The sequence below is a fragment of the Hyperoodon ampullatus genome, assembly GCF_949752795.1.
Source record: "Hyperoodon ampullatus genome assembly, chromosome: 15".
Lineage (NCBI taxonomy): Eukaryota > Metazoa > Chordata > Mammalia > Artiodactyla > Ziphiidae > Hyperoodon > Hyperoodon ampullatus.
In genome coordinates this window covers 14,020,830-14,034,109 of record NC_136928.1, presented here as the reverse complement: position 1 = coordinate 14,034,109, position 13,280 = coordinate 14,020,830, and the positions used below count along the sequence as shown (strand labels likewise).

The 13,280-nt window shown below is 41.0% G+C and overlaps 1 protein-coding gene across 1 annotated transcript in view; it reads right to left on the bottom strand.

Moving 5' to 3' along the window:
- The window catches only part of NPHP1 (nephrocystin 1), a 59,324-nt gene that overhangs the window by 25,787 nt on the left and 20,257 nt on the right, over window positions 1–13,280 (bottom strand). Inside the window, 5 exon segments of the mRNA XM_079720771.1 lie at window positions 6,146–6,274; window positions 8,681–8,775; window positions 10,483–10,570; window positions 11,537–11,579; window positions 11,909–12,009. Of these exon segments, the coding sequence (XP_079576897.1) occupies window positions 6,146–6,274; window positions 8,681–8,775; window positions 10,483–10,570; window positions 11,537–11,579; window positions 11,909–12,009 (456 nt within the window).

Here is a 13,280-nt window from a genome sequence, read left to right as displayed (position 1 = left end):
ATCTCTGAATATCAGGAAGGAAGGAAGAACAGTGGAAAGAGTAAAAACAAGGGTAAATATGAGAGGTTTCTCTTAAGTTTTCTAAATTATGCTTGGCGGTTGAAGGAAAATTATAACACTGTGTGATGTGGTTCTCAATGTATGTAGAGGAGATATTTAAGACAATTAGAAAGCAGGGCGGGTAAAGAGGTTTAAAGGGAGGTAAGGTTTCTACATGTCACTTCAACTGGAATGTTGACACTAGCCATCTGTGGGAAGTTATGTAGGTATAAAGTCATACCAAAAGCTATACAAAGAGATCCGCTCAACAGCACGGCAGACAATTCAGAATGGAGTTCTAAAAAATGTTCAGGTAACACATAGGAAGACAGAAAAAAATAAAACAGAGGAATGAAAAAGAGCGAACAAAGAGAAGAAATAAAACAGCAGACTCAAGAGTTAAAGATGCCCCTCCAGGACCTGCCTGCTTTGGGATGCTTTTCAGAGCCCTGAGAGAGTTGCTTTTCATATATTACCCAAAATTTTACAGTTCTCATCACTGGGCAAGTTATTTGGAGAGGAGCTTACTCAGTCATTATTGGAAGTAGTGTCTCATTAACTAGTTCTAGTAATAATGCTTTTTATTTGTAACTTGGCTTAGGCTTATTAAAGAAGTATTCTTGGGCTTCCCTGGTGGTGCAGTGGTTGGGAGTCCGCCTGCTGATGCAGGGTTCGTGCCCCGGGTCCGGGAAGATCCCACATGCCACGGAGCGGCTGGGCCTGTGAGCCATGGCCGCTGAGCCTGCGTGTCCAGAGCCTGTGCTCCGCAACGGGAGAGGCCACAACAGTGAGAGGCCCGCGTACCGCAAAAAAAAAAAAAAGTACTCTTAAGTAAATAGCATGAGTATGTAACTATTAAATATGTTCTCTAACTCCTCAACTTGGAAAATTTGGCATAAATTTGTTTCATAAACTAACTTCTATTATTTTTATATAAAAGAACTTCTACTATTTTGATATATTATTCAAAATAAAATTCTAATCTTTGTTTTATGTTGTCATGTATGAGAATAGCGAGAGGTACAGCAAAAAGTGTGGAACCAGATCTGGGAAAAAGAAGGCAATTCATCCTTTCTTGGTCACTGGCGACGCCTACTGGCTCGTTTTTGGCAGTGATCTTGTGTAGAGCATGTAGAAGGAAAGATCCTTACAGTAACACAAGTTCATTTATTTACCCCCAGTGCAGATGAAAGAAAGGCACCTTCCTCATGCTGCGAGTTAGAAGTACACTCAGCAGCAGGAAAGATATCTATCAGTGTTCTCTATCTCACTGCACGTCACCACCATCCACCCAGATGTGGAAGTCAAAAACCTAGTGTCATGCTTGGCGTCCCACTCTCTGTCACCTGCCACATCCAACCCACCACCAACCAAACTGTGTTGGGTTTTGCCTCCTCAATATCCCTCCGGCCACAGCTCTCATCTCCACTTCCCTCATCTAAGTTACCATTGTCATCTCTCATCTGGTCAACTTTTGATGTTCCATGTATTGGTCTAAGTGCTTCACTTACATTAACTCATTTAGTCCTCACATCGACCCTAAGGGATGCATATGAGACAGAGAGCAAGGTCGAGTCATTTGGTCAGCGTCCCACACCCAGCTGGCGGAGCCAGGGTTAATTCCAGGCAAAATGGCTCCAGATTTCGTTTTCTTGAGGCGACACTTGCTGCCCTTTGACCACCACTCTGTGACATAGCCCCCAAGTGATCTACTCAGATCCCTCTGACCCCCGCCCGCCTTCAATCCATCTCCAGAGAGGAGCCAGAAATCATCCCCAAACGTAGGTCTAAGTCATGTCCTACCTCCAATGACTTTCCCCGCTTTTAGGGTAAAGACGAAACTCCCTACATCATGACTCACAACGTCTTACGCTGTATCTCCTGCTCCATCCCGTCCTACACCTCCTCTGGCTGCCCCCACTCAGCCCCCTTGGCTCCCCTTCCCGAGTCCTTTCGTGCCAGGGCCCTGGCCTGTGCTGCTCCTTCAGCCAGGTACACACTCCCCTTGTCCCCTTTTCTCTTCATCTCCTTACGGCGTGTTCACCCCTCAAATCTTGGAGGGGTGGGATAGGGAGGGAGACGCAAGAGGGAAGGGATATGGGAACAGATGTATATGTATAACTGATTCACTTTGTTATAAAGCAGAAACTAAAAAAAAAAAAAATAAAAATAAAAAAAAAAATCTCAAGGCAAGCATCACCCCCTCAGGAGGTAGACTATGGAACTGAGAATTCTTTTTTTTTTTTTTAACATCTTTACTGGAGTATAATTGCTTTATAATGGTGTGTTAGTTTCTGCTTTATAACAAAGTGAATCAGCTATACATATACATATGTTTCCATATCTCTTCCCTCTGTGTCTCCCTCCCTCCCACACTCCCTATCCCACCCCTCCAGGTGGTCACAAAGCACCGAGCTGATCTCCCTGTGCCATGCAGCTGCTTCCCACTAGCTATCTGTTTTACGTTTGGTAGTGTATATATGTTCATGCCACTCTCTCACTTTGTCACAACTTACCCTTCCCCCTCCCCATAACAGAATTCTTTTCTGGTGCTACAAATTTCCCTCTAAGCAATGCTTTCGCTAACATCCCACAAATATTATGCTGCATTTTCATCTTTTTGCTCAGTTCAAAATATTTCCTAATTTCCCAATTTCCCTTGAAATTTTCTTTTAAACCATTGATTCTTGAGAAATCTGTTGTTTAATTTCTAAGTAAGGATTTTTCCAGTTATCTTTCTGTTTCTGATTTCTAATTCAATCACATGTGATCAAAGACCGTACACTGTATGATTTCAATTCTTCTAAATCTGCTCAGGACCATCTATTTTGCTGAATGTTCCATACGCACTAAAAAGAATGCGTACTTTCCTCTTTGGGGGTGAACTGTTGTACAAATGTTAATTAGATCCAGTTTGTTCATGGTGTTATTCTGTTCTCTTATATTCTTACTAATTTTCTGTCTACTTGTTCTACAGTACTGTAGAGAGAAGTATTAAAGTCTCCAATTATGATTGTGGCTTTGCCCATTTCTCCTTTCAGTTCTATCCATTTTTACTGCATGTATTTTGAAGCTCTGATGTTAGGTGTATACACATTTAAGATTGTTACATCTTCTTGGTGAATTGTCCATTTTATCATGTAATGTATCACCTTATTCCCGGTAATTTTCCTTCTTCTGAAGTATACTTTGTCTGATATTAATATGTTTTGAATGGTGTATCTTTTTCCATCCTTCTACTTCTAACCTGCCTATATTATTATGTTTAAGGTGGTTTCTTAAGCATAGCCTATGGTTGGCTCTTTCTCATTCTGGTTTTAATTTGCATTTCCTGGATGGCTTATTATATGTTGTGTATCTTTTTATAGGCCCATTGGTTTGTCATATTTTCTTTCTTTTTTTTTTTAAACATTTGTACTATACTTAAAAAAAATTAATTAATTAATTAATTTTTGGCTGCACTGGGTCTTTGTTGCTGCACGCGGGCTTTCTCTAGTTATGGCGAGCAGGAGCTACTCTTCGTTGCAGTGCGTGGGCTTCTCATTGCGGTGGCTTCTCTTGTTGCAGAGCACGGGCTCTAGGCACACACGCTTCAGTAGTTGTGGCGTACAGGCTCATTAGCTGTGGCTCGCGGGCTCTAGAGCGCAGGCTCAGTAGTTGTGGCACACAGGCTTAGTTGCTCCGACACATGTGGGATCTTCCCGGACCAGGGCTTGAACCCATGTCCCCTGCGTTGGCAGGCGGATTCTTAACCACTGTGCCACCAGGGAAGTCCCCATATTTTCTTTCTTTAAGTGCCTGTTCAAGTCTTTTGTCAATTAAAAAAACCTGAGTTATCTTTTTGTTTCTTGGATATCCTTGAAACGTTCCTGACCATAGGGGAAAAGTATGCAATATTTCACATTAAGTATGATGATGCTAGTAGCTGCGCTTTAGTTTTCTCTTGTTGCCCTTTACCAATTTGAAGTTCCCTTCTGTTCTTAGTTTGTTAAGAACTTTTTAAAAATCATAAATGGGTGTTAAAATTTGTCAACTGCTTTTTCCGCGTCTATTGAGATGATCAGGTGATTTTTCTTCTTTAGTTCTGTTAATATGGCAAATTACAATAATCTATTTTCAAATGTTAAATATTGGTTACACAGGTGTGTACATTTGAATTCCTGGAATAAAGCCCAATTAGTCATGATATATTGTCCTTTTTTATACATGGCTAGATTCAATTTGCTAATATTTTGTTTAGGATTTTAGTTTATATATTCATGAGGAATACTGGTCTTGTAATTTTTCTTTTTTGTAATGTCTCGTCACATTTTGGTATCATGTTTTTCCTGGCCTCATGAAATGACATGGGAAGCATTTCCTCTTTATCTATTCTTTGGAAGTTTGTGTACTATTGGTTTTATTTCTTCCTTAAATTGTTTGGAGGAATCCACCAGTGAAACCAGCTGGGTCTGGAGTTTTCTTTACTGGAAGATTTTTAATTACTGTTTCAATTTCTTTAACAGGGGTCATTCAAATTGTTCTATTTCTTCTTGTGTCAGTTTCATTAAGTTATGGTTTTCAAAGAATTTATCTGTTTATTGATGTCATCAAATTTACTGCCATAAAGTTGTTTACAATATCCCCTGCTTATCCCTTTAATGTGTGCAGGATCTGTGCTGAGGTCTCCATTTTCATGTCAGATGGTGACCATGTAACCAAGCAGGACCCTATGAGGCCTTCCCAGAAAAGAGCCCCACCCCTGTCCTCCGCCTGCCTTTTGTCTGTAGAAAAACTTTACTCAAAGCATAAATTTAATCAGAGAAGTGAAAAAATGCAGAAAGAAAGGAAAACAGTCAAGCAAGACAAAATAATAATACTTTAGCCATTAAACAAAGTCAAGGACCTTTAGTTCTTCCTCAAGGGCTATAGATAATATTCTGAGCCATGTTCTGTGAGCTGTTTTGCAGATACTGAAACCCCCTCCAGGTGGGAGAACTTAACTGTGTGCTGCCCACAGGCGCGCAGACCCCAGACTGGTTGGAACCAGAAGGTTGATGACGTTGACTCCCAATGACCTCACCACCAGCCAATCAGGAGAATGTCCATGAGCCGATCACGTTCTGCTCCTTGAGCGCTCTAACACTCTTCATTACCTGCTCCAGGGTGGAGCACACAGTTCTGAGGGCATTAGCCTACTGTGGCCCCTTTTGCCTGGCAAAGCAATAAAGCTCTTCTTTTCTACTTCACCCAGAACTCTGTTTCCGTGTTTCTATTTGGCACCGGTGAACAGAGGCAGAGTTTCGGCAACAATCATTTGTTTTCTTTCTTTCTCTCTTTTAAAATTTCTTGATCAGTCTTACTAGGCATCTCTCAATTTTATTAATCTTTTCAAAGAATAAACTTTGCCTTTTCTGGTTTTCTCTTATTTCCTATTTCATTAATTTCTCCTCTTTATTATTTCCTCCATTCTACTTCCTTGGGGGTTGACTCACTCTTCCTTTTCTAGGCTCTTGAGTTCGAGCTTAGATCACTGATTTAAAAACCTTCTTGTCTAGTGTACGCAATTAAAGTCATAAAGTTCCATACAAGCACTGTTTCATCTGTATCTCATAAATCAATTAATTAAGAGTTATTCAAATTTTTTGGTACTGGGTAAAAAATATTCTCTTAGGAATCAGAGAGGAACAGAATGGAAAAGGACACAAGGCAACTTTGTCAGGTGATGGTAATGCTCCATATGTTGACTGGGATGTTGGTTATACAGGTGTGTACACCTGTCAAAAATGCAATACTCTAACCTTCAAACCTGAACTGTATACAATACTAGAAGATAGGCATCAGTACCTTTTTGTAAGTGAAAAATCTAAGGCTCAGAGGCGTTAACTGTGATGTATAAATATCACACACTTAGCAACTGAAAGAGCCAGGAGTTAAGTCTGTGTCATCAGAACACATGTAGTTTGCACTCTACCGCACATTATTTTATATAGATACTTATGTACACACACACGGAGAGAGAGAGAGGTTGAGAGGGAGAAAGAGACAGACAGACCCTGTGCAGTATGCGGTTAATATGTGGCATTAACATATCATGGGAACTGGTTTAACTCCTCAGCAAGCTCACCTTATTGCCGTCAAACAGACAGAAGCGCACGTGTCTGCTCAGAACCTGGATGCTCACTCCTGGAAGAGGAATCATCTTACAGCTCCAGAGGGTCAGAATCAAGGAAACACGACTTGGTCTTGACCTAATCTGAGAGAAAAATTAGTTACGAGGAAGGTTTACTTTTTTTTTTTTTTTTGCGGTACGCAGGCCTCTCACTGTTATGGCCTCTCCCGTTGCGGAGCACAAGCTCTGGACGCGCAGGCCCAGTGGCCATGGCCCACGAGCCCAGCCGCTCCGTGGCATGTGGGATCTTCCTGGACCGGGGCACGAACCCGTGCCCCCTGAATCGGCAGGCGGACTCTCAACCACCGTGCCACCAGGGAAGCCCTGGAAGGTTTACTTTTATGACTTATAAGACAAATTCATTTTCAAAGCACCTTTTGTAAATGCTTAAGAAAATGCATATAGAATAAAAAAGAACAAAAGAATAAATTTTGCACACAACATACACACACAAGAAAAGTTTCAATAGTCTGTTTAGTTTAACCCAAAACTTCAGTTAAAATTTTCATAAATATTTATATTTAAAATATTTGCTTTTGGGACTTCCCTGGTGGTCCAGCGGTAAAGAATCCACCTTACAATGCAGGGGACGTGGGTTTGATCCCTGGTCAGGGAACTAAGATCCCACATGCCGCAGGGCAACTAAGCCCGTGTGCCACAACTACTGAGCTTGCGCACCTCAACAAGAGAGCCCGCGGGCCACAAACTACAGAGCCCACGTGCTCTGGACCCCGCATGCCACAACTAGAGAAGAGAAAACCCGCACGCCACAACTAGAGAGAGGCCTGAGTGCCGCAACGAACCTCCCGCATGCCACAACTAAAATCTGACACCTTCAAAAATAAATAAATAATAAATAAATCTTTTTTAAAATTTTGCATTTTTTTCTTAAATACACAAAAATTGTGATGAAAAGAACAGTCAGTACAATCAGGGAAGAAGAATGACCTGACCATGGAATCAACTGTATTCCAGGTTCGTTCTTACAGCTCCTTCTTACATAAGGCAGGTCCCCATAGAAGGTCACCACAGCATAGAGACCTGTGACACCTGGCGTTAATATTATCCAGCTAGCTCCTCCTTGTTTCAATTCCAAGCATTTATCTACATTGTTCCCTGGCTTCTTATCAAGATGTTTTGACAGAGAGAACGCACTGACCATTGGATGTAGTTATTCAGTTCTACTTCACAAGATAATTCAGAATGTCAATTAAAAAAACTGGCATTCTAGTTTTTTTTGTTTTTTTTTTTTCTTTTCTTTTCTGCGGTACACGGGCCTCTCACTGCTGTGGCCTCTCCCGTTGCGGAGAACAGGCTCCGGACGCGCAGGCTCAGCGGCCATGGCTCACGGGCCCAGCCGCTCCGCGGCATGTGGGATCCTCCCGGACCGGGGCATGAACCTGTGTCCCCTGCATCGGCAGGTGGACTCTCAACCACTGCGCCACCAGGGAAGCCCTAGTTTTTTTTTATTTAAGAACATCTTCACTTCTTAACATTCTGCTTTATGGTCCTGGGCCTTTCCATTTAAATAACATATCACTGAAAAAAATCAGACAATGTTTAACAGTTTGTCACCTTTTCAACTTAAGAAATGAGAGCTGACAATTGAGCTCTCTGGGTACAAGTTCACAAAATTAAATGCTATTTATTCAGTACTAGTATACTACACACACCAAATATAACATATTTGTAAACTTGCAATAGGAGATATTTAATGCTAAAAAAGATTCCAGGCACTGCTCGGGTTGAGAAGGAAAAGAGCACGATAATTCTGCACCACCCCTCCCCACAAAACCTGACCACACTGGGTTCTCTTATTCTTCCCTGAGGCTCTGGGGGAGCAAGGGAGAAAAAGCAGAAGGTAAACAGGCAGGGGAGTGAGGGGCTCAAATGCACTTTATACCTTCTAAGGAGGAGAAGAGGAGAATTAAACGTCGAGAGCATTTCCTACTTCAAATAAGGGGGAGACCAGTAATCCTTCACTCCACGCTCCCCACAAAATATAATCAGAAGGTACTGCCAAGTTCCTCATTCCTATTTAATTAAAATAATATTACTACTACCACTAATAATGATGATACTGGCTAACATTTACTAAGTTATCATCATGGGTCAGGCACTGTTCTAAGCCCTTCACACATTCAGTGCAATTCTCATAATAACCCTATGTCGGAAGTATTATTACTATTTTTCCCTTTTTACAGATGAAAAAATTGAGGCAACGAATGATTAAGACTGATACCTAGTATTATTTCCTTTGTAACAATGGGAGAAGAGAGCAGTGGAGAAGAGAAACAAGATAAAGTCAAGGTAACAGACCCTAGTTTTGTCTCAGCTATGAAACTGTCGCTAAGTGTTTCAAAATTACAATACAGAGACAATTGTTTTTTGTTTTTTTATAACGCATTAATCAATTTACGTTACCTGTATATTTGCAACCATGACAAAATCTGGAAAATTTATAATTTTACTAACAGTAACCATACTTACAGAGCCCGTTTTAGCATCCCACATTAGATCTCTGAAGGCCAGTTGTGAAGTAGTGAGTTCTGGTTGTAAGAAGTAACTTGCTCGAAATTGATTCCCTGCAAAAATAAGTGTTCCTTTATTTTCTTACAAAGAACGAATGAAATTCAAAACCCCAAATTCATGATGTTATGGTACAGACTTAGGAAACAGACGTCGAAAATGCCAAGCTGTTTACTAGCAACTTGCTTCCTAAGACAGACATACCAACAGAGATAAGAGCAACAGCAGGAAACGTAAGGATAGAAGCACATGAGAGCTGATCTTAAAGTGGCTTCAGGAAAGATCTTAAAGGCTTTTAGGCCAGTAACATGCCCCAGGATGAAGATGATCCATTCAGATATTTTTGTAAAATGCAGAAAATCTGTGAACACTTTTTAGATATTTTAGAAAAAGTATATAATCATTAATTTTACTTCTTAACACAAGAGCATTTTAATACTGTTCTTCCATACTTGTGTGATGACGAATACCTATTACAAAATCATTTACTCACCCAAGAACTCATTTTTGAGTTCCTACTCTGCCAGGTGCTATGCTGGGAGCTGGAAACATAAACGTGAATCAGAGAAATATGGCCCCTGCCCTCATTAGCTTACACTTCAGTGGGGGAAAGAGTTATGAAAAATAAGTAGACAAAAGACAAAATAATTATAAGCTGACTTAGACTTATAAAGGTGCTCAAGTGGGCTTCCCTGGTGGCGCAGTGGTTGAGGGTCCGCCTGCCGATGCAGGGGACACGGGTTCGTGCCCCGGTCCGAGAAGATCCCACATGCCGCGGAGCAGCTGGGCCCGTGAGCCATGGCCGCTGAGCCTGTGCGTCCGGAGCCTGTGCTCCGCAACGGGAGAGGCCACAACAGTGAGAGGCCCGCGTACCGCGGAAAAAAAAAAAAAAAAAGGTGCTCAAGTGAATGGGAGTAGGGGGGCCTACATGGAAGGTGTCTCTGGGAAGGTACCCTGAGACCCAAAGCATGAGAAGCGGGGAATTCCCTGGCGGTCCAGTGGTTAGGACTCCACGAGGGCCCGGGTTTGATCCCTGGTGGGGGAACTAAGGTCCCGCAAGCTGCGCAGCACAGCCCAAAAGAATAATAATAATAAATAGATAAATAAATAAATAAAGAGAGATTTATAATAAAAAAATAAAACAAAGCATGAGAAGGAGCTGGGTGTTCAGCGAGGGCTGAGAAGAGCTTCCCGACAGAGACGCCTCAAAGCAGCCCCTCCACAGATGACTCAGCAGCTCAGGGTATACAGGGGAGCCTCCCCACAGCATTATTCCTCTTTAAAATGAGCTTATGAACAAATGTTGCCAAGTACAGGGCAATCCAAGAATGAATAAGGAAACAGAAGCAGCGAATAGGGAAAACTCTTTGGAAAAGTCTCACTGTGAGGAAAAGCAGAGAAAGGGAGGCTTCATCCAGAATGGGACAGGGCTGCGGGGAGCTGGTCCATAAAGGTGGGAGGTTTTAGGTTTGCTAGGACTGCTGATGAGGGAATCAGCCAGTGGGGCAGGGGAGAGCAGGCTGAAGACACAGGAAAGCGTTGATCAAAGAGTCATGTTTTTGAAATAAAGGAAGGGGGCTTGGCCTCTGATAGGATCAGGGCTCCTTCCTCCTTCACAGGCAAGATGAAGGAAAAGATGAGCGTCCAAGAGATGTGAGATGTTACATCTTTTTCAATGACTTGCTTTGGCTGTGCCAGAAAAATGAGATGTAAACCGTGACCGCTTAACTAAAAGTCTGTGGTGGCTGATGGACACCTGTTACCTTCCTCCAGAAGCTGGAAGAGGGTGGAAGGCCTGAACCCAGCAGGAATAGCTCCCATCGTGGTCAATACGTCAACGGTGTTAATCTGCTGAAGAGAGTAAAACAAAAATTTGCTTGGTTTAATTCATGTTTCCTCACCTCTAGGATACTCTCTCTTTATCACTATAGCAACTACAACCCCCGAAAGACAAATACAAATGTACAGACTTTAGCGGAAGAATATAGCAATTTAACCCCCAATTCCTGAGAAGACGCCATTGCTGAATCCTGGCCTTTCCTGAGGACCTAAGCCCCATGCAGTGCCCAGGGGGCTGAGCTCTGTGCTCCAGACCTGTTGCTTCCTGCATGGCCCCCATCAAAATGGCCTGTCCTTCTCCACAAAGTACGGCCATGTCACAGATCAGCTGATATCATAAACTGATATGCACTGAAAAATTAATGGCTTTTTTGTACACTATATGTACACACACACACACACGTATGCGCACACGTGCATGTCCATGTAAGTGATAAGTAGAGTAAAAAAGGCAGAAAGAATATATTTACTAAATGGTTAGTGATGATCACTTATGGAAGGAGTGGATTTTCATTTTGTTATGCAACTTTTTAAATGACAGGATTATTGATAGTTTCCTACTTTTTCTTTTTTTTTGGTTGCGCCCTGAGGCATGTCTTAGTTCCCTGACCAGGGATCAAACCCATGCCCCCTACATTGGAAGTGTGGAGTCTCAACCACTGGACCACAAGGGAAGTCCCAAGTTTCTTACTTATTTGAGCTTTTTGGAATTTTTAAATATTAACAAAATTTAACAACTCTCTTTACCCAAATGATAGAAAATTCAAGCAGAATCAATGAGAGACATTTCCAAGCCCTCACAGGCATAGGCTTACTAAACCAGAAATACATTTTAATGCTCTGTGCATTCCATGCTCTGTATCCTGCTTAAGATCCAATGCTTTCATTTAAAGTTTCCATCCTGTTTTGAATCTGAACTCTTATCAGAGCTATTAGGTAACAAAATGAGACATCATTAATAAGACAGGAGATACCAACCTCTGAGACGGCTTTTCGGACAGCACTCCAATGAGAATCGGTTCTAGGGAGAAACGGTAGCTAGGTGAGTGTACAGAAAGGTTACGCCTATTCACTCAATTATGGAATTTCATTAATCAAAGAACAAAGTATATAATTGTAACTTCTGAAAACCTAAAAGAGTCTACCCGAAACTAAGCATAATATCATGTGCTAACAATAATCACCAAGTTAAAGTTGTAATGATCTTAAGCAAACTGTAATATGAAAAGCCCTGCTCCCAAACTATAAGCTGTTTCCATTTCAAGACATTCTTGAATTACTTATAATAGTAAAAATAAACAAACAAAATGTTCCCTAAACCTACTTTGATGTCCCCTCACACCTTTTTACCTTTGTTTAACTTCTGTTCCTTCTGCCGTTTCACCCCCTACCTCTAGGTCTTCTTCACTGCCTTCTTCACTAGACTCCTGGCCTTCTTCTTTATTATAGGGCTGAAAAATTATTGAAATATGAAGGACTTTTTACCTAATGCAAAAATCAACCAATAAACATACTTTCAGAAAGGCTCAAGTGTAGATAGGGATTTAGTATATGATGGGCATATAAAAAAATCAGTGGAAAAAGATTTCAATACATGGTTGATAATGTCACTATATGAAAAAATTACAATGACAGAGGTAGAGAACAAGTTTAATAAAAACAAATGCCAGATGGGACTTATTCAAATGAAAAAAAAGAAGAAGAAAAGACAAAAAAGCAAAAAGAACTATAGAAGTGTTAGAAGAAAATAATCTTTTTTTTTTTCTTTTTTTTGGCCATGCCACATGGCATGTGGATCTTAGTTCCCAAACCAGGGATCAAACCCGCACGCCCTGCAGTGGAAGTGTGGAGTCTTAACCACTGGACCTCCAGGGAAGTCCCCGAAGAAAATAATCTTGAGATTCGAAAGCCCTTTCCAGTCATGATACCAAAACCATGGAACTTTGATTGAACTACATAAAAAATAACACATGGGTAAAAGTCAACCAAGAAGATATCTGCCACAAGTTTCTAAGGGTTGATATCCTTATTATCAAGATATTACAAAAACTCTTATAAATCAATACAATTTTCAAAAATCCTTAGAAAAATGAACTGAAAAGGCAATTTACAAAGAAGAAATAGAAATGGTCATAAAGCAAATGAAATCATGCTCAACCTCACTAGCAGTACAATAAGTGCAAATAAAAAACAATAATGAGCTTTTTGGGGTTTTTTTTGGTCTATCACAATGGCAAAAAGATTGATGACAACCATCACTGGCAAATGTGTAGACAAGCAAGCACTCTCGGCTGCTGGAGATGGGAGTCCAAATAGGCATAACTTTGCTAAAAGGAAAAATGGCAAATTCAATCAAAATACAAAGGTGTAAACCCTTTGCACCAGCAATGAGCATTTAGGAATTTATTTAAGGGGAATAACCAGACAGTCTACAAGGTATATGTGCAGACTGATCACAACACAGGGTCTTCTTTTCTAACAGAATCCCTGAATATAGCAATGAATCAGCTAAAAGACTACATTTTCCAAGCCCTCCTTGCAGCTAGGTGTTGTCAAGAAACTAAATTCTGGCCAAGGAGATATAACTGGAAGCTTTTTGTGTAACTTCCAAGAAACCTTTAAAAGACGGCAACTCATGCCTTTTGACTTCTTCTTCCCCTTTCCTCTTTCACTGCTTGGAATTGTTAATAACGAAAGATCTAGCAGCCAACCTAAGCTAAAG